The sequence below is a fragment of the Cornus florida genome, unplaced genomic scaffold, assembly GCF_030987335.1.
Source record: "Cornus florida cultivar Cherokee Brave unplaced genomic scaffold, ASM3098733v1 CherokeeBrave_3.0.0_Hap2_Chr06, whole genome shotgun sequence".
In the NCBI taxonomy this organism is placed as follows: Eukaryota; Viridiplantae; Streptophyta; class Magnoliopsida; order Cornales; family Cornaceae; genus Cornus; species Cornus florida.
In genome coordinates, this window is record NW_026775576.1 from 42298292 (window position 1) to 42325352 (window position 27061).

Below are 27061 nucleotides of genomic sequence, written 5' to 3' on the forward strand. Positions count from 1 at the left end.
AGAGAGAAAGGGGGGCAAGCTTGAGAGTTGAGAGACAGCGGTTGAAGCTTGCGAACGGCGAACGGCGAACTGGAACGGCGAGCGATGAAAACTGAAAGATCTGGGTTTTGATTTTTTGAATGATCTGAAATGGTTGAGAGTTGAGAGACAGCGGTTGAAGCTTTGCCGACGGTGAACGGCGAACCCGATCTGGAACAGCGGGCGATGGAAACTGAAAGATCTAGTTTTTGATTTTTTTGAACAATCTGAAATGATATGTCGATATGGGTTTTGAACTTTTGATTGTTGCAGATAGATGAAACTGAAATATATGAGCTTTGAAGTTTTTGTAGTTTGTAGTTGTTGTAGAGAGAGAGAGAGAGAGGGGGGGGGCAAGTTCAGAGAGAGGCGATTGGGGAAGGCTAAAAACAAATTATATATATATATATAGATATATATATATAAATTTCCAAAAACGAAAAACTTTAAAAAAAAAAAAGTTTTCAAACCATCAACCCGACCCAACTCGTCCAAAAATATTCGGGCTGTGTTATAATCATAACCCATGTTGAATATAAATCAGGTTGGCCTAACCCAACCAAAACCTGAATCTGGTTGGGTTGGGCTTGGGCTGGGTTGGGCTAACCCAACTTGCAGCCTTATTCATTATTAAACTAAACATACTTTATAGTACCGAACATTGTGTAGCTAGGAAGTAGCATTTGCATAAAGTTGGTGTGGCAGAAATGCAAATGTTGAGATTGATGTGGGATATGACTAAATATGATAGAATTAAAAATAATCATGTGTGAGTTGGGCAAAGTGGCACTAATTGGATAGAGATAAAAGTAGAGAAAATTGGTTATGAGTCTGATGACGGTTTTTGGAGTTGAAAAAATAATAATAATAATAATAATAATAATAATAATAAAAAAAACAACACTTGTGCGCCAGTTGGGAAAATTGACAAAGTAAAGTCCACAGGCCAATACTAGTGAGAAGGAAGACCAAAGTTAACCTATGTAGAATTAGTACAAAATGATACAATAACGCGTGAATTGTCTAAAACTATAGCCTTAAATATGAACAAGAACCGAATAGAAATACAACACTCAAGCAGTGAACAATAGAAAAATGTTTGGTTCTTATTGTTATAAATAAAAAAATGTAAATAATTTTTCTTTTTCTTTTTTAATTTGAATTATTATTTTTAAAATAAATGCAACATAGTGCAAAAATTTACAAATATGTTTTTGTCACTTATTTTTGTTTTCTCACCGATTTACAAAGCCTAAAAAAAAAACCAAAGCTTTTAATATTATTGCCAAACGTGTCTTTTCTTATTCGATCATCTATCCGAGCGCATGATGATTGCAGCCCTATAACACATCTCTTGGGGTTAATTCGAAACCCATTCCTCAGTGGTACAAGAGAAGGAGAGAGCTGAGAACTGAGAACTGAGAACTGAGAGAAACTGCGTAGAGAGAGAAACTGTGTGAGAAAGAGATGGAAGCACAGGCACAGCAACACCAGCAATGGATGATGAGCGCGCAGGCTCAACACCAGCCATCAACGGCCATTACAGCATCTTCTCAATCGTACCATCACCCTACCTCTCTCGAAGAAGTACGTACCCTTTGGATTGGCGATTTACAATACTGGATCGACGACTCCTACCTCCACAACTGCTTTTCTCACACCGGAGAGGTCCCATTCGCTCTCTCTCTCTACAGACTATATATATAAATATAAATATAAATATAAATATATAGATGCTTAGCTTCCTTGCTTTGTGGTTTCCGCTATACCCTTTGGGTCTAGCATGTTCATTGTGTCTCTATTTGGAGATAAATACTTATTTTCTGATCAATTAGTGTTGTTTCAGTAATTGGGTTCATCAATTGTTAGAATTGATATTGTTTTTCAGTAATTGGGTTCATCAATTGTTATAATTGATATGGCTTTACTTTTACATTGTGCCCGTGTTTCTCTGAATGGAAATATATACATTAAAGATGAGCAGTTCTGGACTGGAAGTGTGCAATACATACGCATACATATATAAGTACTCTGTTATGTTAGGCCAACACCTTAATTTTTGGATAAGGGAGTAGTTTTGATCTGATAAATACTAAAACTTAGCTCAATGAAGGATAATTGTGAAAGGTACTTGTAAGACGGTAGAACAAGCATAATGGACGCACATCACCTCTTAACCATTCAGTGCTTACATATGCCTCAGCCCATTTGTGCTTCATATGTTTCTCTCATGTGTATGGATATAAGAATAATTTCTATTTATGTTAAACTTTTTTCACTATTGGGCTTGGCATAAGAAGCGTGGATACTTCTACAATGCAAGTGTTGACCATGAATTATTATTTTGGATACCTAATTGACACATCTTAGTTGTTGATAGCAAATGTTTTTGTAGTACAAACGCATATAAAATGTCATGCCTGACAATCTTGGAAAGAAGATGAACTTACCCCAAGTGTCTATCCTTTTCTTTTAAAAGAAAATATAGCATTGTATACATGATTACTACTAATCAAGTGTGCAATAACACTTTTTAATATAGGATAAAGAATGTAGTTATTGACAAAACATAGCAGGAGAGTAGGAATTGCATATATAGTATAGGATAGACAACCATGACCTCTCTTTAGGTTTGTCACCTACGTCCACAGATTAAACTTTCATATATGTTACTCTAACACCCCTGTTAGACTTAGAGCCCTACTAACATCCCATAGCAGCTCATGCAAATTGAAATTTTTTTTACTTATTATTATAGCTGGAAAAAAAATGATTTGCAGATGTCACTGTAAATATGATGAAATTACAGAATTAACCCCATTGAAATCTCTAAATTTCTACACCTTTAAGAAACACAGTCTCTCTCTCTCTCTCACCTTTTTTTTTTGTACACCATCTACTCAATGGAATTTTTGAAGCCTCAGCCATGACCGCCTACTTCCACCACCACTATCAACCATCATCATCCTCTCTTTCTTTACATCGTATCCTTTTTCTCACACTCTCTCTGAGCGGAGAGCAATATGGGAAAGGGGAGAGAACATAGAAAAAGAGAAAGGAGAGAACAAAAGGGATAGGTGACAGTGCAACAGTTTTGATCATTGATGCAGATCTTGACACAATCATATACTGTTCCAATTTATGTCATGGCGCAGAGATTCTAGCCTACTCACTTGGTGAAATAAATGGAATCTCTTATGAGGTTCGGGCTCACACATTTCATTTTACTGAAGGACATGCCTTGGTTGATTTCAAAGAACATAGAAGTTACTGGTAGAGGTTTTCACTCTAATTGGCATAATGATTGGAATTCTCTATTTTGGTGTTCTGCTGGTGGAGGTTTTCTAGGTTGATATCAAAGAAAATGTCCAGTGCAATACCCAATTCTGTTTGGTGTTTTTCGAACAAAGCACTAAATAAACAACGAAATAATGAACAGTGCACTCAAGATAGCACTGAACCCTTGGTTTTTCAGAAATGAAGAGTTCACTAAACAAACAACCACTGTTTATGTTTGGTGCCTTTTGATCTCAATGAACAAAGGAGGAGAACGTGAACTAAGGAGTTGCGTTGAGGGAGGTGGTGGTGGTGGTGGTTGTGATGACGGCGGAATCAAATGAGTGAAGTGGATGAGGACTGTGGGGTATCACAAGGATAAATCCATTATTAGAAAGATTAGAGGGGTAATTCCATAACTGTGTAATTTCATTCTAATTAAAGATAATCTCGGCATTCAACATAAAATTTCTTTTGACACTTATGGACATTTAATATTAGGAATTGATTGTACTTCTAGCCAAACCTCAGGATTTTTAGCCAAACCTCAAGGAAAGTTTACCATAACTTTGACGATGTTAAATCCGTGGGTGCAAAGACCACCATTGAAGGAGATAATGGTAACTCAACTTAAATCAACTCAACAAAGATTTTTCTCAACTAACCTGGGGATGATTACATGAATCCGTTCTGCTAAGGTCATAGTCGCAGTCAAATTACATATAATTATATTTATGATATTTATTTAGCTTCATATTCTGTATTATGCAATTCTTAGCATAGAAATTAAAAAATTAATCAAAATTTTGTAGTTGTCTTTTATAATTGATATCCGCGATCATTTTTTTATATTATATATTTATGTGTCCACATCATGTCTGTACCTTACTTTTATAGGATTTTCAATATTGACTTGTCTGTGTGGTATTGTGTCCGAGGATTTGCTATATTGGTGCATCCATGTCTTTTAGTGTCTGTTGGTGCTACTTAGGACTTAAAGGTGTATTGATTGATTGTTTTTTTTATTTATTTTTATTTTTATTTTTATTTTTATAAGTAATATTTGTATAAAGAAGCATTCAAAAGGGGAACGCATCCCTCAGAAGATACATAAGTCTAATAGGGCCTCTAAACTCTCAAAGAATAAAAAAAAAAAAATCGACTATCTCCTCCACGGATTTACAATTTCTCCGTAGAACCCAACAAAAGAGTGCTAATAATGGAGAACTTCAACGCCCCAATAGGAGTCTCCTTTCCTTTGAAGGTGTATTAATTAATTTTTCAACCAATAGGTGGCTACCATTCAAGTGTTTTCTGTAAGTACGAAACATCGACATAGAGCTGGTATTATATTTGCAAACACGTGTATGCTTTCTTGAATTATTGTTGCATACATTTTGTAAATGTGCAAAAATCATTGACTAGGATAGTTGTATGCTAAAGGATATGCGTGATTGCCATTACTGTTTTAGTATAATGTGCAAAAAGGATTGACTAGAATTGTCATATGCTTATGTATATGCTTGATTCCCATTTGTGTTTTAGTATCTGCAGGTTCCACTTGGAGATTCTTACTAGATGTTGATATTAGAATGGTGGTTGTACTACTCAATAGGGAAAAAAATGGTGGTTGTACCATGTGACCGTGGTACTGAACTATTTTCCATGTGCTTGATATCAGTAACAATGGAGGGGTGGGAGTGTTTGGATTTAAATATTTTTGTGTCATTCTATTTTGAATGCAAGCACAACATATTTATGCTCTAGTTGGTCATGGAGAAAATTTAGAAAGAGATTCTTTTGTCTTTTGTGGATAGCTTGAGGTTATAGCTTTTTGGTTTGTTTAGTTGTTCTGGCTATGCTTTTTAATGAAATATTACTTATCAAAAAAAAAAAAAAAAAAGAACAAAGAATAAATAATACAAAGAATGGACTAACGTTTAGGCCTTGGGTTTTCATTAATTGGTGGATGGCATCAAGTTGGTGCAATGGTGAATGGTGATAGACTAATAGTGCATGGCGGTAGTGTAAACAATAGCAAACGTGGTGGCGGTGTGTGTGAAAGAGTTGTGATGGTAATAAAGGCATCTTTTTCTATGAAGGATTTTCAGGAAAAGGCGTTGAAATCAGATGCTTAGAACTCATCTACGAAAATCATTTTATTTTCCAAAAGAATTGAATACATGCACAACATAGTAATAAGGTAGGAAAGAAAGGATCAATTATTGGACCCTACGAGTTTACTACATGGAGCCTGATGAAACTAAATTACCCTTAACTAAGCTTATCTAACTATTTGGTTTAGTTGGTGTGAAGCCTGGTTTGCAATTGCGGACGCGGGGCTAGTATAGGGCAAAACGTAACGAAATCTGGTGCTGTGGTTGTGAATTTTTTTAACCTCGCACATAGGCCCAAAACATACTGATACACAAATTTCTACTACATAATCGAATAAATATGTGTTTTTAATGAATTTTAATTATTTTTATTGAATTTTTAAAGATCATTTAATGCAAATAATGACTTATACATGAATTTTAAATCGCTGTTGGCAATAAATGTTTAATAATTTAGACTTGTTACTAAATTAATGAGAAATAATGGACTTTTTTTTTTTTTTTTTTTTTTTGATAAGTAGGTTATCACTTATCGAGAAATAGTGGACTTTAACATGAAATAACTAAAAAATTATCACTTAAAACACATTAATAGGTTATCATCAGCATAGTATCAAGTGAGAAGGGACTACTACAATACTACTTATAAAAAAAAAAAAGGGACTAATACAATACTAGGAGTGACGTGGAAGAAAAAATATGAAAACTCTCTGATTAAGTCTTGTTCGTGGTGTATTTGATTTAAGATCTAAGCTAAATCTTATTGATTTTGATGTTTGAGGCTCAAATTTAAGTTTTTTTTCTAAGTTAGAGAGAGAATGCTGGTAGAGTGAGAATAAAGGGTGAGAAAATGGTGTAAAATGAGTTAAGTCTTCATTTTATATCATCACAGCCGACTCCCTGTGTTGGCGAGCTTCCATTGCCCAAGGCACCATGAGTTGCCCCAAGTCACCCCAATACTCGCTGGTTCCTTTCCGACTCATCCCGTGTCACGAGCGAGTGTGGACTCTCCCCTCTCTATCGTCCCAACTCCGTATTGTTGGAGGTCAATTCTCTTGCGACTCAGCCAAGTTGGAGAACCATGGTGTGAGTTTCTCATTTAATAGAAAACCAAAGCAACATAATCCTTAAAATCCATTTTTTTCCTTCTCCTCTGAATTTCTTTGCAACTCCATGGAGAATTTTCCTTTTTTGTTGATGATGTGGAATTGTTTTTAACACAATTAATTGAGCCGAGATGAGTACTATGCTGTTTGGGCTCGACTTGGTCAGGTTGGGTGTGTGCTCAAGCTTTGGCTTGGACCTGGAAAAGTCTTAAACATGTTATGTAACCTGACCTGGCTGACGTAGTTTTGATGAGTGTGACCTTGGCACGGACTGGCTTGCCTCAATTCTAAGGCAAAAAAAAGAAAAAAGAAAAAAGAAAGTAAATAATAATAGGAAAAATAAAATAAAGAGAACTGCAGCTTTGAAATATCGGGGATAATAGATATAAAAAAACCCATACATAATAAAATCAAAGTCGTTCTAGCTACATGGAACAAAAAATATCAACACTAAATTCCTTGCAAGATATGTTATACAAAGAAAAGATCTTAAGCACCTAGTCTTAGCTTTAGTGATATTTCTTCACCCAAGTGTGAGAGGTGGGACATGAGTATGCATGTATTCCTTGTAAGATCAGGCTCTCCTGGCTTGCGTGCGAGATCTTTCTGGTTGAATTAGCCCGTAAAGTCCTTGTTTTGATGAAAATCACTTAAACTACCTCCAATAATGGAGGTCTTTTAAAGGTGTTTGAGTCTTTGGTTAAAGAGGAATGCGGTATAGTTTTGATGGCTTAGGTAGGGTGCTTAGAAGTTAGAACGAGAACAAGCTTAGAATTTGGTGGATTTGGACCTTCAGATTTTATTTATTTAACGTCGCTGAATTGGTAGACATGGAAGAACAGGAGCCTACTGGAAAGTTATAATGTGATCGACCATTCATCGTAATATTCCTGATGAGTTAAAGCTAGAAGTACAATCTATTTCTAGTTCACAAGCTGGGGTGAGCCAAGCCTGGGCATGTTACGGTTTGGCTTGTTTTATGGCCCTAAAGTTGTGCTCGCACTCGGCTTATTTTGAAGGGTCTACCCGACGTATTGTGAATTACACAAAGTGATTTCTCTCGGGATTCAAACCCACATTCTTGCACTTGACAGCCCAAGCATTTATCAGTGCACCAAGCAATGGTTGGTGCAATGGTCCTGCATGGCGTAGTTTTTATTTTATTTATTTTCAAAATTTTGAATTTGTAATCATATATGTTTAGTTTGAAAGAAACATAGTTACACTAGAATGGTTGATGATTCTTTTATCTTTCTTTAAAGTTCTAAAAAAAATCACTTATAAAAAAGAAAGAAAAAGGAAAAAAGAAAAAAGAAAAGGAAAGGAAAGTCTAAGAAAAATCAAACACAGATATATTCCTCTGAAAAGATACGAGATATTGAATGTCACTTAGACTAGCTAGCAGTAAAAATTTATGGAGTGTAGACAACTCTCTCCCACCCTACCACCCCCCCACCCCCACCAAATCTCTGGCTTCTATTATTTCAACTGAAATACATATTTTCTTTAAACTGTTATGGGCCTTAAATCTTGGTATGCATCCAAAGATTCTAGTGGAACTGTAGTGGAACTGGAATTAGTAGCACCTAATTCTTACAGGTTTCAAGGGCTGTAGCCCAGTCAGTGGTACTTCCTCCCATTCCAGAGTAGAAGGTCGAGGATTCAAGTCCCCATAGGGGCAAAAGTTGGGTGTGTGTTAGTTTCTTGCCAAGGTTTCCTTGTGCTAGGTTCCATTCAAGGAAAAAGAAGTTGGTTGAAACATGGTGATTGATTTGCAATATCTGAACATTGAAATATTAGGAGAAAAAGCTTACTACTATGCCAATCCTTTTATGGTGGCACACGACGCTTCCCGTTTCATGATTCTGAATGGAAACAAATTTTGTTTTGTTTTGTTTTATTATTATTATGATTATTATTATTATTATTATTATTATTGTTATTGTTATCCTATTTTCGGGATAGGATAATGGAATGCTAATTAGTTAATGTAATATTGCATAAATTAAATGGGCTATCTAATTCTATGCAGGTGGTTTCAATAAAAATAATACGTAACAAGATCACCGGGCAGCCAGAAGGTTATGGGTTTGTGGAGTTTAATTCACACGCAGCAGCTGAGAGGATTCTGCTGACATACAATGGGACACAAATGCCTGGGACTGAACATACTTTTAGGTTAAATTGGGCATCTTTTGGGATTGGAGAGAGACGTCCTGATGCTGGGCCTGAGCATTCTATTTTTGTTGGGGACTTGGCACCTGATGTCACGGATTACTTGTTGCAAGAGACCTTTCGGACTCATTATCCATCTGTTAAAGGTGCCAAGGTTGTAACTGATGCAACTACTGGACGCTCAAAGGGATATGGTTTTGTTAAATTTGCTGATGAGACCGAAAGAAACCGTGCCATGTCTGAAATGAATGGTGTCTATTGTTCGACAAGGCCAATGCGTATTAGTGCAGCAACACCGAAGAAAACGACTGGTGGTCAACAGCAATATGCAGCAGCTAAAGGTAACATCAACTTATATGGTTGTAAAAGTAAACAATGTCAACCACCAAGAAAAGAGAGAGAAAAAACGTAAACCCATCTTGCAGATTAGTCATTCATTTCCTTGTGAAAATAGATGGCTTTACATGAGGTTGTGGAGGATCTGTTAGAACATTTATTCTTGTAATCTGTTGTGTGATTTTGTCTATTTGAAAGGTTGTTTCATCCTTCCTTTCCTTAATTTGTTCATACAAATTCTAGTAACGTTCTGTTTTTACTCCAAGGGGGTGATCCTGATTCAAATCAGCTAATATTCTCTTAAAAGCACTTTAGCAGTCACAGTGCAGTTAGTGTTCTGCCACTACGATCCATATCCTTTGCCCTCTTTTTTGCGATGGATCTTCAAAATAATTTTGAGTTTGGATACAATTCTATTGCATTCTCATCCCCCCACACCCTCTTTCTTGGTTGTCTTTTTTTTGATTAAATTTTGGCTACTATTATAAGTTTTAATTAATATATCATTCGAACTAAGATGCATCTTCATAGTACTTAAGACCATAAAATTAAAAATAGCCCATTTATATACATTTCATGATGATATATATTGTGATGTTGTGGCCCGAATTTTGTTTCGGCCAACGGGACACGGTTTTGACTGCTCCCGAATTTTTTTTTGACACATTTTTCTCTTGCGGTTCTTAGATCCTGTTTAATTCTCTCTTGTAGCTTGGTATATAAGAGCGTTCAGGGTTTGGAGTGGGATAACAAGAGAGCACTGAAAACCATAGGAGAGAGAGAGTGAGAGAGAGCTAGGTTTGGGGGCTGAAACTTGTAATCTCTATGTTTTTTCGCATAGTGAAATCTTTTGCTAGATCTTCACTGTGGTCATAGGCTTTGCCGAACCACATAAATCTTTGTATTCTTTGTGTGGCGTGTTTACTTTTTTGTCATGATTCTTGATTTGTTCTTGGTTTGCGGTGTTTGTCGTAACATTTATTTATATATATTTTAATTTTGTGACTCTGTATGACTACCTTACAATCCTTTCACAACTTTGGAAATTATCTCTAATTCCCCCTGTTAGATAGATACCTTTTAGTTGGTACCAACTCTCGGATAATTTGGTTTTAAATTTTTGTGCGCTCTAAGAGAACATAATTGCCTATTAAGCATATAAAAATGTAAGAGCACAACAGTGTTTAATTATGATGCAGATAAAGGAGATACTGAGATCAATAATGATGAAACTTTATGGCAATATTTATATTTTTTAATAAATAAAACTTTATGGCAATAAAAGAAATTCAAATATGATTTCAAATTTATGATGAAATTTTTTGGCAATATAAGAAATTTAAACATGACTACAAATAAGAAACCTGTTGGGGCAGCGGAAGCGCGCGAATAAGAAAGATTCAAAGACAGTCAACAATGCAATCACACACTAACGCAAGATATACATGGTTCAGCCAAAACTGGCCTACGTCCATGGATGAGAAGAGATTCCACTATGATTCGTAGAGATATTACAACAATAGAGTATCAACACCACCACTCCACGAGCCTATTTCCTCGCTACCGGTATTACCGGTGTTTTTCCTACTGTACCAACCCATATAGTACCTCGACTACATCTCTCTCCATCTCATAAGTCTCAACCCACAACATATGTACCTATTTATAGAGTTACAAACATAATTCCTTGTTGGACAAGGATTACAATTCCTTAGAGGCCAAAACTTACCAAATAAGAAATTACCTAATAGAATACAACTCTAAAATAGAATCCTAATTAGAATAGGAATTTGATGAGACACAATTTCCAACAAAACCAAAAAATAATTTTCTTATATGTTGATGGTTTATTGAAATTATTTATATTTTGTTGATAATCTTGAGGTATAATGATATATTGGTGATAATTTTATAACACCAGTACAAATAACTTCTGATTTGTCTTTATATGGGGCTTTGAGGATACATTAACATGCTTGATGGACATTAAGTCCTGGAATGAGGGAAGGACCTGGCATCCAGATGCATAATTCTCATGCATTAGTTGATACTTTAGTAACTTCTATATGTCTAGACACTGCATGAACTAACATTGTGGTAGCCTTGGCAGCCTTATATCCAGCTGCAGCTTACGCTCCAGCTCCAGCAGTGCAGACAATCCCGGTAGACAATGATATTAATAACACTATAGTAAGTCCAACACTTTTACGTATTTTGGGCTTTATATGTCTTATTTCTTTCTCTTAACTACCTTTCCCCTTTGCAGGTTTATATTGGGAATCTAGATCCTAACGTCACAGAAGAGGAACTGAGGCCAATCTTTTTGCAGTTTGGAGAAATTATTTATGTCAAGATCCCTGCAACTAAAGGATGTGGTTTTGTGCAGTTTGCAACCAGGTTTGTTTGGGTTGTAGAATTCTTGTCCAGTTAGAAATAAGAGTCTACTGCTTTGCCAATGATCTAGTTTTGTAAAGTTCTCGTTTCGTTAGGGTTTGTGAGGATTAGTTCTTTCTGTTGGCAAATTTCATAACAAAAGCCGAAGTCTGTAACTTTTGTTTTATTATTAAGAGTCATTTTAATTAGTTAGTTAGTGGTTGTACCTATGTCCAATGGCAGAATTAAAATTTGGAGATACATTAAAGAGTTAAAAGCTAAAATCTCCTCTTCAATAATTAATTCACCAATTAGGGGTTGTAGTCACGCTTTCTTATCATAAACTCATTTAGGGGGAAATGCATACATATTCTGATTTATGGAAGAGATGTTTTGAATTAAGCCTTGCAGATGGGTGGATCTTGGCAGGTTGGTTTGGGTAAAAAATGGTTGGGTCAAAAGGGGGGTCATGAACCCATATTGACCCACATTAAGCGAGTTGGGCGTAGATCGGTCGACTAAACCCGATTGACCTGCAATCAACCGCAACTTTAAACTGGATTGGATATAAGGGTCAACCCAAACTCGCACGACTCAATCCATTCCTCTCTCTCTCTCTCTCTCTCTCTCTCTCATTCCCCATTATTTTATAAAAAGGCAAAATTTGAAATAGAAGATCTCCCTTTTCTCTAATTCGTCATGCCATCGTAACAAATCACAAAGACCCATTAATGTTCAAGTCGAATCAGATCCGAGTGAAAATTATGGGCCAAAAAGAAGAAATGTACTATGATGGGAAAACCAAAATCAAGAACCCTTTTGTTTCTTACAAATCCCTCACTCCTGTCCATAGCAATTGTCCTCGTCTTAGATTTTTTTCCAAGAAATTTAACCCACAAAATGAAAGACCTACATTCATAAGTTTGAGAGAGAAAGGAAGGGAATGAGAGAAAATGACCGCAGGAAGATTAGGGTTTCGCAGACTGAGTTGATAGAGAGGAGAGGCATTGTTGCACCAAGAGTACTTAGAGTAGGGTTTGCCGGTTGCAATTATATATCTGGGGGCCACATTCAATGCACCTAAACCCACTAATTATTCTTGTTTGCACTAATCAACCCATGATTTTAAATAACTAGCCCAAAACTTTATGATTTGGAAAACCAGGGGATCTCTACGGTTTGGAAAACTGATAACCCACGTCGTGTGTTTTTATGTGTTTGATTTATTTATATTTTCTCACTATAACTGATTCATATTGTTACGTTCTAAATCTAATTGTTATAATATAAAAATCAGTTGAAAAGGGCAAAATGGGTGATTAATGATACAATGACGTCACTATGTGCGATTTCACCACACTAGGGGCGATTTGAGTTTTGTTAGGTTGGGATGAAATCCTTTCTGGAAATTGCAAGATTATCAAGAATCTCGCTTGGTGGGGAAGTGAAGTCGGCAGTTCCTCCCCGAGGACCGTCGTTGTATATTGACGGGGAGTCCGTCGGAGGAAGGAAGTCTGTCCTTGCCTCTTGTTTGGTCGGAAGATTTGATGAGGAAGTGGGGAGCTGTGATCGTGTGAAAGAATGGGCAACGCGGGCTTGGAATACAACTTGTGGAGTGGGGGTAACACCGTTATCCGATTCACTGCTTCTTTTCCGGTTTCCTTCTCAGGCAGAGGCCAAATGCGTGTTGAAAGAAGGGCGACGACAGTGGGGTTCTGCAACTTTGAGGATCGACGTGTGGTCCTTCCGTGTTGGGTGTTGTGGCGTTCTTAGTGATAAAGGTCTCAAGCAGATCAGGCTGTTTGGCCTCCCTTTGCATCTCTGGTGTCATGCTTTATTCGTCGAAGTGGGAGAGCTTTGTGGTGGATACGTGAGATCTAATGCGGATGAGACTAGGGATGCCGAAAGCGTTCGGATAACAGTGAGATCCGGCCGTGAATGTCCAAAGTTCGTGTTTATTAATGATGACACCTTCTGTATCGCGATTTGGGAAGAAATCTCGCCGGAGCTTGTTCCTTCAATGGAGAGTCTTGAAGGTAGTGACGGATCTCATCTTATGTCGAAAGAGAAATGGAATGAGATTCTCAGTAAAGGAAAAGAGGGGGTTCTCGAAATTCAGCAAGCAGTGAAGTACATAGGAGGTAGAAGATGAAGTGATCTTCACGCGCCGGCCAAACGTGTCATTGATGAGCAGAGGAGCAGTACATGTGGAGAACGTCGGGGCGCTCCTCCTGATTCGGCCTTATCCTTATCTCTTGATGATAAGGTAGGGGAAGATTTGTCTCTTTGGGCTGAGGATGGCGATGTGATGGGCCAAAAGATATCTAGACAGGCCAGGATTGGGCTTGGTCTTGATCTTGGGCTCATTCAGCCTAAACCCAATAGAGCGAATTTTGGTTCTAGGCCTTTTCGACCGGTACAGAAAGGGCCGCTTATATTCGGGCCAAGTGGGCGGACTCAGGTTGGGCCTATTAGATATGGGCCTAATAGAAGGGTGCGAAAATGGCCAAACTCTTTATTTGTCTCTCTCCCAAACACCAAACCTGGCGCTAAGCCATTTAAAGAAGTACAAGCCCATGCTAAGCCTTCGACTCATTTGCTGAAACCTGAGCAGAGGATGATGGATGTCGGTCGCCATGGATCTTGGTAGTCTCGGAATGAAAAACAGAAATGGGTTGCACGAGCTCACACTTCATTTTCAGGTTTGAGTTCTGATCATTCTCAAAATGCTCTCTCTACTTCTACTCCTCCTCCTTCGGGTGGAGAGGTGAATAATAGGGATGTTGTGGAGGATGTTTTGATTCAACAGAGGGGCCCTATTGGGTCTTCAGGTTCATGTTGTGATGGGTCAGAGTTGGATGTCTCAAAGCCATAACTGGGAGTGTGGGTTGTTTCAATGGACTGACAGTTTGCGTTGGGAAAGATCTGCACTTCAAGTTCAATAATGACTCAGCTGTAGCTTTGCTTAAAGAGCTTCGGCTCTTTGCTGCGTTTGAAGGTTTGAACAGTCAATCATCTGCGAATGAGGTGATTTTGTCGACTGAACATGATGATTCGGAAACAGAGGGGAATATGCAGTTAGGAGTGGTTGATGTTTCTTCTCAGCAGCACTGTTCTAAAGATTCTTTTTCCGGGACGGATTTTGATCAATCTGAAGTGGATTTAATGGAACCTCTGGCAGTTGTACGGCCAGATTGTTTGGATACGACCATTGATCTGGGCATGGAATGGGTTATCGAGAATATTGGAGCAGTAAGTGAAGCTTTGGGTGTCTCTTCAGAAGGGTATGAAGTACAAACCTTGTCTATTCTTCACGAAATTGTTACAGGAACTGGTAGTACTGAATCTAATCGTGGCACAAAAGAAATCAAAGTCAGAAATTCACATCAGAGAGGCGAACAGGAAGTGAAGAATCTGATTTCTTGTGTTAATTATGACGGGAAGAATGGGATGACCAAAGAAAGGGGAAGAACCAGAAGTGGTAAACGGGGAGGAGGAGAATTGATCGTTTTTGGTTCTACATGAAGCTACGACTTATAACATGGAATGTCCGGGGTCTAAATGATCCGAAAAGAAGAAGAGTTGTCAAGGTAGCTTTGAGGAAGTGGAGTGCCCATGTCGTTTGTTTACAGGAAACTAAGATGGCTGCTATCACCGTTGAGATTGTCAGGAGTCTTTGGGGAGGTAGGTTTATGGAATGGGAAGTATTGAATGCAACAGGCACTTCAGGTGGTATTCTTCTCATGTGGGATCGTAGGTGGTTGTCAAGTTTGAATTGCTGGAAGGGTATTTTTTCTGTGTCTTGTATGTTTCAGATGGAGGAAGACAATTTCAGATGGGTGTTTTTAGGTGTTTATGGGCCTGTTACTAATAGTGATAGACCAGTCCTGTGGGAAGAGCTTTGCTATGTTAAGGATTTATGGTCATTGCCTTGGTGTTTAGGTGGTGATTTTAATTCTGTTAGGTCCCCATTTGAGAGATCCACAGGGGGCAGGTGGTCCTCAGAAATGACTATGTTTTCAGAATTCATTGATAGTAATTTCCTCATCGACCTAACATTGGAAGGAGCGGCCTTTACTTGGTCTAATGGTAGGGAACCAGTTACTTTTTCCCGGTTGGATAGATTTCTGATTTTTGGGGCGTGGGAAGAGCATTTCCTGGATGTCTCTCAGGTTGTTCTGGTTACAGTCACATCTGATCATGTGCCTTTAGTTCTTGATTGTGGTGGTTTGAGTTCTAGACGCACTCCTTTCCGCTTTGAAAACATGTGGCTTAGATCCGAGGACTTTCAAGGTAAGGTTCAGTCTTAGTGAGAGGAAGCGAATTTCACAGGCTCTGCTAGTTATGTGTTAGCTAGAAAGTTTCAGTTTCTTAAAACTGAGTTAAAGAGGTGGAATAAAGAAGTGTTTGGGAATCTTGAATGGAAACAGAATAGAGTTCTTGCTGATATTGCTGAGCTTGATCGTCTTGATGAGGTGGGACAGAGTGGGGAATCATTACGCTTTAAAAGAGCCTCTTGCCAAGCGGTTTTTGCTGAGATTGCTCTTATAGAGGAGATTTCGTGGCGCCAGAAGTCTCGGGCTTTGTGGTTAAAATATGGGGATCATAATACAAAATTCTTTCATTGACTTGCCAACGCTCACAGAAGATGTAATCACATCGGACAAATCCGGGTCAATGGTTCTGAGTTGTGGGGGGAGGACGAGGTGCGAGGGGGGATTGTTTCTTTTTATTAGCAGCTTTACACTGAGACTTTGGATTGGAGACCGATTGTTGATGGTCTTCCTTTTAATTCTATTTCTGCGTTGGATAGTGATAGGATTGAGACTCCATTTACGAAGGAGGAAGTGCTTAAGGCACTTTCTAGTTGTAACGGGGACAAAGCTCCAAGGCAGATGGGTTTTACTATGCGGTTTCTTAAGGAGAGTTGGGAGGTGGTGCGAGCTGAGGTGAAGGGCACCTTTCAAGATTTTTCTTTTCATGGCACATTTGAGAAATCACTGAACACATCTTTCATTGCTCTCATTCTCAAGAAGAGCGGTGACACTAATATTAAGGACTTTCGGCCAATTAGCTTAATTGGATGTTTGTATAAGCTTATTGCCAAGGTTCTTGTCTCCAGGATGAGTAATGTTTTGGATGGTCTCATTTCAGAATCACAGAATGCTTTTGTTGGTGGGAGGCAGATTTTGGATTCTATTCTTATTGTAGGGGAATGTGTTGACTCTAGATTAAAAAGTAGGGTTCCTGGCGTTTTGTGTGAGCTTGATATCGAGAAAGCTTATGATCATGTGTGAGCTTGATATCGAGAAAGCTTATGATCATGTTTATTGGAAATGTGTTTTGTATCTGCTTAGGAGGATGGGGTTCGCTGACAGATGGATAAAATGGATTGAAACTTGTATCTCGTCAGTTATGTTTTCTGTGCTCGTGAATGGTTCACCTGTGGGTTTTTTTGCTAGCTCGCGTGGTCTGCGACAAGGAGACCCATTATTGTCTTTTCTTTTCCTTTTTGTCATGGAAGGTCTGAGCAGATTAATGAGAAAAGCGGAAGATTTGGGTTACATCAGGGGGTTCAGTGTTGGCAGAGATGTTGAACATCAGATGCAGATCTCCTAATTATTGTTCGCGGATGATACTTTGGTTTTTTGTGATGCTGAAGTTTCTCAACTTAGATATCTGAGGTGCATTCTTGCTTGCTTTCAAGCGGTTTCTCGGTTAAAGATTAATGTTGGGAAGAGTGTGCTTGTCCTAGTGGGGGATGTTCCAAATATTTCCTCCTTAACTGCTGTCCTAGGGTGTGGAGTTGGTGCTTTTCCTCTTCCTTAGGATTGCCTTTGGGAGTTTCTTCTATGCGAGTTGGGAATTGGGATCTAGTGATTAGTAGATATGAGAAAAGATTAGCAGGATGGAAAAAGCAGTATCTTTCTAGGAGGGGGGGGGGGGGGGGGGGGAAGTCACGCTTATTAAGAGTACTCTCTCATCCCTTCCTACCTACTTTTTATCTTTGTTTCAAATTCCATGCTCCGTTGCTGAAAGGATTGAAAAAATTCAGAGGGATTTTCTCTGGGGTGGAAGGGGAGAGGAGTTTAAGTATCATCTTGTTAATTGGGATCTTGTTCGCCAACCGTAGAGGTTAGGCGGGTTAGGCATTCGTAAAATCGTTCCTTTCAATCATGCTCTCTTGGGAAATTGGTTATGGAGATTTGGAAAGGAACGCCATCGCCAGTGGAGAAAAGTTGTCTCGTGTCGTTTTGGTGAAGAGAGTGGGGGCTGGTCATCTCTTCCAGTCACTATTACAGGAGGCGTTAGTGTGTGGAAATTCATTCGGAAGGGATGGGATGTTTTCTCCACACACATTAGATTCAAAGTTCGTGATGGCAGACATGTCCATTTTTGGAAGGACCTTTGGTGCGGAAATCAGTTGCTATCTCACTCCTTTCCTAGACTATAAAGTATTGCGGCCAATAAGTATGTCACACCCTTTTCTTCTGTAGACCACACTTCCTTGATTTTAGCTTTTATCATGGGTTGTTCCTTCCATGAATAGATATATCATCCTCCATATTGGACAATCACGTCTCTACAATAAGTGAGAACATTCACTTTAGAGATAGAGGGTCCCTTGACAGCTAAGATGTTACCAGTGAGTCGTGTGTGTGTTGTGTTGTAATGGAGGATACTTGTGAGTTTTGTAACGAGGGATACCTGTGAGATTGGGTGAATGCCTGTGCACTATTGTGCTGATTGTAACGAAGGATACCTGTGAGATTGGGCGGATGCCTGTACACTGTTGTTATGGTTTTGTGTAGTATCTGTTTCATTAATGCCAGGATGGTGGACATGTCCCGTAATGTGGTTTTGGATTTGAGTGATGTTGATAATGGTTAGTGTGTGAGCGAACAACATTCATTTAATTAACGGAACAAAATTTAATAGTTCATTAATTAAAATCCAACCTAAGCACAAATAAAGTCTAACAGATACATAACCCTATTATGCATCCAATATAGATTTAAAAATCATATATCAGTCATTTAAATTGCTACATCAAATTAAGCAATTAAATTTTCTCTATCCGTTAACACTATATGTCTTAATGGAGATAATTTTCTGCGCTGGTCTCAATCGGTGCGTATGTATATTCGAGGGAGAAGAAAGATTGGGTACCTGACTGGTGATACAAAGGCACCTGATTTGAAGGATACGACTTATGCCACTTGGGATGCAGAAAATTCTATGGTTATGACTTGGCTTGTTAATTCCATGGATTGTTAGACATGCTTATTGGGTGTAATACTGTATAGTCTAGGAAAGGAGTGAGATAGCAACTGATCTCCGCACCAAAGGTCCTTCCAAAAACGGACATGTCTGCCATCACGAACTTTGAATTTAATGTGTTGATAACAATGGAGTTACGTGGGATGTGCGGTTTAGGCGTCCCTTTCAGGATTGGGAAATGGAGGAAGCTTGTGTTTTTTTAGACACGTTGTATGGACATAAGGATATTGGCAGAGGGTGTGATGATATTTTGTGGGTTCCTTTAGCTCATGGTAGGTATGGTGTCCGATTCATGTTCTTGTGTTTTTCCAATTTCGTTGGTCATGAGTTTCCTTGGAAGTCTGTTTGGCGTTCTAAAGCTCCTCTTTGAATCGCATTATTCGTTTAGATTGCCACATTGGGAAAGATTTTAACATTGGACAATTTGAGAAAGAGAGGCAACATCATTGTTAATTGGTGTTGTTTATGTAAAGTTGATAGTGAATCCGTGGATCTTATTCTTTTGCATTGTCCTGTGGCGTATGATTGTCGGAGCTTTATTTTTTGCATGTTTGGCGTTTTTTGGGTATGTCTAAGCACTCCTCACAATTGATTAACGCTTGGAGAAGGTGTCCTGTTAAAGAACAAGCTCGTGATTATTGGAGGATTGTTCCATGTTGTGTCTGGTGGTGTTTGTGGCGTGAGAGAGATAACAGATCCTTTGAAGGAAAAGAATCGTCTTTAGCTAATTTAAAATTCATATTCTTCGTTCTTTGTTCTGTTATGTAAAAGGAAATGCATGCTCCTCAATTGATGATGTCTTTGATCTCTTGGATTCTATTGGTCCTTAGATCTTTTTTCTTCTTGTATTAGGGACGTGTTCCCCTTTTGAACGTTTTTCTAATATATTTTTACTTATAAAAAAAAATATATATAAAAATCAGTTATTGTTAATTAAAATTGGAAAAGATCTATTCAACCCCTCTAAATCTACTTAGGGCCTTGCACCGACTCTAAAGTTGGCTGATTTATTGAATGGGAGGCGTTGAATGTTGTAGGGACATCCGAGGTTATCTTGGTGATGTGGGATAAAAGATGGGTGTCAAAATCGGATGTGTGGAGAGGAAGGTTCTCCATTTCTTGCGCATTTGCTATGGAGGAGGATGGGTTTGCTTGGGTGTTTTCTGGTGTGTATGGCCAGTGGATGATGGGGAGAGGCATATTCTTTAGGAGGAGTTGGGGTATGTAAAGGATCACTGGGGCCGTCTGTGGTGTATTGGAGGGGATTTCAATGTCGTTAGATCCCCTATAAAGAGATCGACAGGAGAAAGGTGGACTTTAGCTATGATACAGTTTTCAGAGTTCATAGATGGACATCATCTTCATGATTTGCCTCTACAAGGAGTGACGTTTACATGGGGGTAGTGGCAGAGAACCCCTTACTTTCTCATGTCTGGATAGATTTCTTATTTTTGGAGACTGGGAGGAGAAGTTTCCTGATGTGGCTCAAGCAGCCTTGGCTAGACCGACTTCGAATCATATTCCTTTGGTGTTAGATTGTAGAAGGTTAAGGTCGAGGATCACTCCTTTTCGTTTTGAAAATATGTGGCTTGGGCGGATGATTTCCAAGGATACGTGAGGACTTAGTGGGAGGGGATCATGGTGTCTGGAAATCCGAGTTTCATTCTTGCAAGAAAGCTTAGGGTGTTGAAGAATGAGAGTAAAGGCGGAATAAGGAGGTGTTTGGGAATCTAGAGTGGAGGAAGAATAGGGCCTTTGTGGAGATTACAGATATTGATTGTTTGGAAGGATTGAATGGGGTGGACGGGGTGCAAAGAAATAGGAGGGTTGTGTGCCAGGCTGAGATTGCTGAGATAGCGGAGGCAGAGGAGATTTCTTGGAGACAGAAATCTAGAGCTATATGGCTTAAGGAGGGCGACCAGAATACTAAGTTTTTTCATAGGCTGGCCAATGCTCATAGAAGGGGCAATCATATTGGGAGGCTTATTGTTGAGGGGGAGATTCTAATTAGGGAAGATGTTCGAAGGGGGATTGCCACTTTTTATCAGGGATTGTTTATGGAGACTGACTCAATAAGACCTCGGCTGGATGGTCTCCACTTCGATTCTATTTCAGAGGCATGTCGGGACGGGTTGGAAATCCCGTTTTCTGAAGAGGAAGTCTTGAAGGTGTTAAGAAGTTGCAATGGGGACAAAGCATTAGGGCTAGATGGATTTACTATGAGGTTTCTTCTAGAAAGTTGGGCTATGGTTAGGGCCGATATGATGGGTACTTTTCATGCTTTTCATACGCGGGGGCGGTTTGAGAAATCCCTGAATGCATCGTTTATTGCCCTTATTCCCAAGAAGGGGGGAGCTACTGATGTGAAGGACTTCAGACCTATTAGTTTGTTGGGTTGCATTTATAAATTAATAGCTAAAGTCCTCGCATTGAGATTGGGGGAGGTTCTAGATGATGTTATTTCGGAGTCTCAGAACGCCTTCATGGGTGGGCGTCAGATTTTGGATTCTGCTCTTATTGCCAGTGAGCATGTGGATGACAGATTGAGGAGTGGTGTTCCAGGGGTTTTGGGCAAGTTGGATGTGGAGAAAGCTTATGATCATGTTAATTGGAATTTTTTGTTATATATGTTGGAAAGGATGGGTTTTGGGGATAAATGAAGGAGATGGATGAGTTTTGTATTTCTTCAGTGAGATTCTCGATGTTGGTTAACGGGTCTCCGACAGGCTTTTTCAGTAGCTCGAGAGGTTTGCGTCAGGGAGATCCTCTTTCCCCTTTCTTGTTCGTTATTGTTATAGAGGCGCTTAATCGGTTAATGGGGAGGGCTGTGGAGTTGGGTTTCATCAGGGGCTTCAGGGTGGGAAGGGATGATAATCACTTTGTGGAGATTTCCCGCTTAATATTTGCGGATGATACGTTCGTCTTTTGCGAGGCTGAGGTGTCCCAGATGAGATACTTGAGGTCGGTGTTGGTTTGCTTTCAGACAATTTTGGGGTTGAAAGTGAATGTGGGGAAGAGTGCTTTGATTCCAGTGGGGGAGGTGCAGGACATGGAGGAGTTAGCTTATGCTCTTGGTTGCGGAGTCAATTCTTTTCCGATTTCGTATTTAGGTTTGCCTTCGGGGGCTTTTGCAAGGGCAGTGGGTGCTTGGGATCCGGTGGTGGTTAAGGTGGAGAGGATGTTTGCTGGGTGGAAGAAGCAGTATCTTTCAAAAGGTGAGAGGATTACCCTGTTGAAGAGCACTTTGTTGAGCATTCCTACTTATTTCTTGTCCCTTTTCTAGATTCCATCCTGGGTTGCTGAGTGGATGGAGAGATTGCAGAGGAACTTCTTATGGGGAGGTTTAAGGGATGAATTTAAGTATCATCTTGTTCGCTGGGAGAAGGTGTGTAGGCCCATTTAGTCTGGTGGGATTGGGATTAGGAGGTTAGTGCATTTCAACAGGGCTCTTCTTGGTAAGTGGTTGTGGAGGTTTGGTATTGAGCAGGACAGGCTATGGAAGAGAGTTATCATGTGCCTTTTTTTTTTCCCGCCCCCGCCGCGGGGGGGGGGGGGGGGGGGGGGGGGGGGGGTTTCAGGATCCAGGATCCCTGGAGGAGTTGGTGCCTGGAAAGCAATCCGGAATGGATGGAACGAGTTTTATAAGCATATCAAATTTAGGGTTCAGGATGGTAGGGAGACTCGATTTTGGGAGGATGCTCAGTGTGGAGATTGTTCTTTAGCAGGCCTCTTCCCTAGACTGTTTAGGATTGCGGTTAACAGACATGCCTCGGTTGCCGACTGCTATCGACTTGATAGCGGGAGGATGACATGGGATGTATTGCTTGCAAGATCTTTTCAGGATTAGGAGCTGGATGATGTTTCTGGTTTCTTGGAGTTATTATAAAGCCAGGAGATTCGGGGAGGAGGTCGGGATTCACTTGTTTGGGTTCCTTCTGCTAAGGGAAGTTTTAGTGTGAGATCCTCCTACTTCGGATGTCTTTTGGATCTGGCCGAGACTACGTTTTCGTGGAAGGCAGTGTGGTGCACCAAGCCACTAAAAGTGGCGTGGGGCAAAAATTTGACGCTTGACAATTTGAGGAGGAGAAAACATATTACTGTTAACTGTTGTTGCATGTGCAAGTGTAACGAAGAGTCGGTTGACCATCTTCTTTTGCATTGTCCGATGACTTTTGATTGCTGGAGTATGTTGTTTAGTCTTTTCTGAGTGTCCTGGGTCATGCCGAAATCTACGAGAGGTTTAATGGACGCCTGGAGAGGGGGATGCGTGGGAGCTCAGGCTCGAGGGTATTGGAGGATGGCGTCCTTGTGTATGTGGTGGTGTCTATGGAAGGAGCGTAATAGTAGATCCTTTGAAGGAGAGGAGTCTTCGGTTGCTGTGCTTAAGTCTTCTGTTATTAGCTCTCTTTTTCTGGGCTTCGGGTAGACATTGTTCTTCTCACGAGGAGACGATTGATTTTCTGACTTCTTTGGGTCCTTAGGGTACCCTGTACTTTTGTGATGTATTTGGGATGCGTTTCCCTTTTGAACACTCTTTATGAATTGTTTACTTATATAAAAAAAGAATATTTTTATAAGGACCATTGCCCAAGGCTTTGATACATCAGAATGCTCTTGTTCAATTAGACCTAGATGGGGGTGAATTGATCTTGTTGATATTAATTTATAACTAACTTTTTGAACTGCCGTTAGTCCTTGTTTAAAATTCAGTAGTTTGTATATTAGGCGCCTCAATTGCAATCACTTAAACATATAAAACAACAAATCAAATAAAGCAGACACACAATATTTTTCAAGTGAAAAAGCCTAGAAAGGGAAAAACAACAGGACTTAGTCCAGGCAGATCAAAATCTTCTATGAGAAAGAGGTTACAGACTAAGTTACCAGACTTTAACCCAAGAATCACTGACGCAGGGTAAGTAGTGACTTATAGTATTTAGATTCTAACCAATAGTAACCAGAAAGAAAGAAGGGGATGAGAATGAGAAGATGAGATGAGGTGAGAGACTAAGGAGGTGAGAAGACAGACAAATGGGGATGAAAATCAGATCGAAGGAGGTAGGATAGATAGACCGAGGGATTGAGAACAATAAGAACACTAGGGAGAGAAGACACAAAGGGGGAATTCTCAAACTCAACGATAATATTCAATATTTGCAAAGCTAATTTGTTTGTTTACAAAGAAGCTTTCTATAGGTGAAACGTCAAGCAAACCCTAATATATGAAAATACTAAAATAACCCTAAAAATAGAACATTGCCAAAATAACGAAGAACATAATAATGTAGCCCTAAATTACAAAAATTCCTAATTCTATTTCTTTTTTCCTCTTCTCCAAAAGTAACATTGGAACACGTGCAGCTCCTGTGCTAATCACACCCTGTTCCCCATCAATCACCTAGTCCCTCTCGGCTTAGACTTGCGCAAGATTTCTCCAGATTCTCCGGCCACTTATCTATCTGATCGACTCACTTTTCACACAATCTGCTTGTCCATGGACTTCTCCAATAACCAGTGACATTCAATCCGCTTTGATGGATACTTTCAATTCCTCTTTCTTGCTTTGATTCTCTAAAGAGTCCTAGATTGATTCTCAAAGTTCTGTCTAAAGATATATATAAATTCTCTCAATAATATGTTAAGAGTTGAAAGCTCCATGAGAGATATCCTAGACTGACTGTAAACCCATATTTATAGCCAATGTGGGAGACCCATGTAGTATGGTAAGTAAAATCCTTTTAGGATTTTGATTTGAGACTGTGTTCGCTGGGTTCAATCAACGACAAGCTTTGATCGGTCACGTTATTGCAAAGATCTCGGTTGATCGATTATTCAATCCATGCTCACTGTTTTGTAAAAATCTATGTTTTGAAAATCATTTTATCAAAAATCCCAATGTTGATAAACAAGGTTAATTCCGAGTCTCTAAAGATCAAACCTAGGTTATAATTAATCCCCCGGGGGGGGGGGGGGGTGGTTGGTTTCGATCGACGGGACCTCAAGCCTATTAGTTTGGTGGGATGCATTTACAAATTAATAGCCAAGGTCCTTGGGTCATTTCGGATTCTCAGAACGCTTTTGTTAGAGGCCATCAAATTTTAGATTCCGTTCTTATTGCTGGTGAGTGTGTGGATTCTAGACTATGCAGTGGGATCCCATGTGTGTTATGCAAACTGGACATTGAGAAGGCGTATGATCATATTAATTGGAGCTTCCTTCTCTATTTATTGGAGAGGATGGGATTTGGTGAGAGATGAAGGAGATGGATCGAGTTCTGTATCTCTAGTGTTCATTTCTCAGTCTTTGTGAACGGCTCTCCGACGGGATTCTTTAGTAGCTCGAGGGGCTTAAGACAGGGGGATCCACTTTCCCCCTTTTTGTTCCTCGTTGTGATGAAGACCCTCAGCAGATTGACGAGGAGGGTTGTGGATTTGGGCTTCTTGCGAGGTTTTTGGATGGGCAGAGATGTTTCTAGTATATCCCATTTGATATTTGCAGATGACACTTGGGTTTTTTGTGATGCGGATGAGTCTCAGATGAGGTACTTGAGTTGTTTTTGACATGGTTTCAAGTCGTTTCCGGCTTAAAGGTGAATGTGGGTAAAAGTTTCTTGGTTCCCGTTAGGGAGGTTCCGGAGATCTCCACTCTTGCTGACATTCTGGGTTGCAGCATTGGCTCTTTTCCTATTTCTTATTTGGGGTTGCCGCTTGGGGCGCCGTCGAGGCGAGTGGGATGTTGGGACCTTGTTGTGGAAAGGTTTGTGAGGAGATTAGCTGGGTGGAAGATGCAGTATCTCTCAAAAGGTGAGAGAGTCACTTTGATGAAGAGTACTTTGTCGAGTCTCCCAACCTATTTTCGCTCTTTTTCATATTCCTTGTTCTGCGGCTGAGAGGATTGAGAGGCTGCAACGTAATTGTTGGAATTTGTGTCGCAAATTCATATTCTAATTAGGATTATATTTTAGAGTTGTATTCTATTAGGTAATTTCTTATTTGGCAAGTCTTAGCCTCTTAAGGAATTATGTTTGTAACTCTGTAAATAGGTACATATGTTTTGGGTTGAAACTTATGAGATTTAGAGAGATGGCTTTCTTTGAATCTTTCTTATTCGTGCGCTTCGCTGCCAACAAATTAGTATCAGAGCCAAAGGTGAAGGAGATTCAGAAAACACAAGAAGTCTCAACATGTGTTGCAACAGGCTTCAATTGTAAGGTGGAGTCAATCGGCTTAGTTATATGGCATGGAGCTCGAGTGGTTAAGGTGGAGCCTTGGAGATTTGACTGATCAAGCAACATTTAATGTGGACAATCGGAGTTTTGCAGAAGGATCGTCACGATTGAAGTTGCAACAGAATTGTCTTCATCAATGCTGTGGAAGCGATGATTCGCCGGATGGAATTTGAGTCAAGGTGGAGATTGTTGGAATTTGTGTCTCAAATTCCTATTCTAATTAGGATTCTATTTTAGAGTTGTATTCTGTTAGGTAATTTCTTATTTGGCAAGTCTTGGCCTCTAAGGAATTGTAATCATTGTCCAACAAGGAATTATGTTTGTAACTCTATATATAGGTACATATGTTGTGGGTTGAGACTTATGTGATTGAGAGAGATGTTGTCTCACGAGGGAGTTGATGGGTAGAGGTAGTATACGGGTTGGTAGAGTAGGAAAATCACCAATGACACTGGTAGCGAGGGATTAGGCTTGTGGAGTGGTACATGGTAAAAAGGCATGTACATGGTGTTGTCACTCTATTGTTATAATATCTCTACGAATCATAATGGAATCTCTTCTCATTCATGGATGTAGGCCGATTTTGGTTGAACCATGTATATCTTGTGTTTATGTGTGATTGCTTTGTTGGCTCTTGTTGGATCTTTGTGTTTCGCGCGCTTCTGCTGCCCTAACAGTAATTTCCTTTGGGGTGGGATGGAGGATGAGTTCAAGTTTCATTTGGTTCGTTGGGATCAGGTTTGCAGTCCAATTCGTTTTGGTGGTCTGGGCATTAGAAGACTGGTACCTTTTAATAAGGCCCTTTTGGGCAAGTGGCTGTGGAGATTTGGGGTGGAGAGGCATAGACTTTGGAGAAGGGTGGTTGCGAGCAGATTTGGGGAGGAGAGGGTTGGTTGGTGTTCCAAGGAGGTGAGTATCCCTTACGGTGTTGGGGTTTGGAAGTCCATCCGGAAAGGGTGGGATGAATTCCTAAAACACATTAGATTTTGAGTGGGGGATGGGAGGAGGATCCGCTTCTGGGAGGATATTTGGTGTGGTGATCATTCTCGGTCATCGCTTTTCCCAGGCTTGTCAAGATTGCTGTGGACAGACATGCTTTTGTGACTGACTGCTATTGTCTTGATAGTGGGAGAACTGTTTGGGACATTCGT

General features: G+C 39.7%; 1 protein-coding gene across 1 annotated transcript in view; it reads left to right on the forward strand.

Annotated features, from left to right (window-relative positions):
• The first annotated feature begins 1318 nt into the window (after positions 1-1318).
• Positions 1319-27061, forward strand: part of LOC132311372 (polyadenylate-binding protein RBP47B') — a 36476-nt gene continuing 10733 nt past the window's right edge. Inside the window, exons 1-4 of the mRNA XM_059809272.1 lie at positions 1319-1686; positions 8550-9033; positions 11139-11218; positions 11295-11425. Of these exons, the coding sequence (XP_059665255.1) occupies positions 1486-1686; positions 8550-9033; positions 11139-11218; positions 11295-11425 (896 nt within the window). The 5' untranslated portion in view covers positions 1319-1485. The remainder of the gene's footprint in view (positions 1687-8549; positions 9034-11138; positions 11219-11294; positions 11426-27061) is intronic.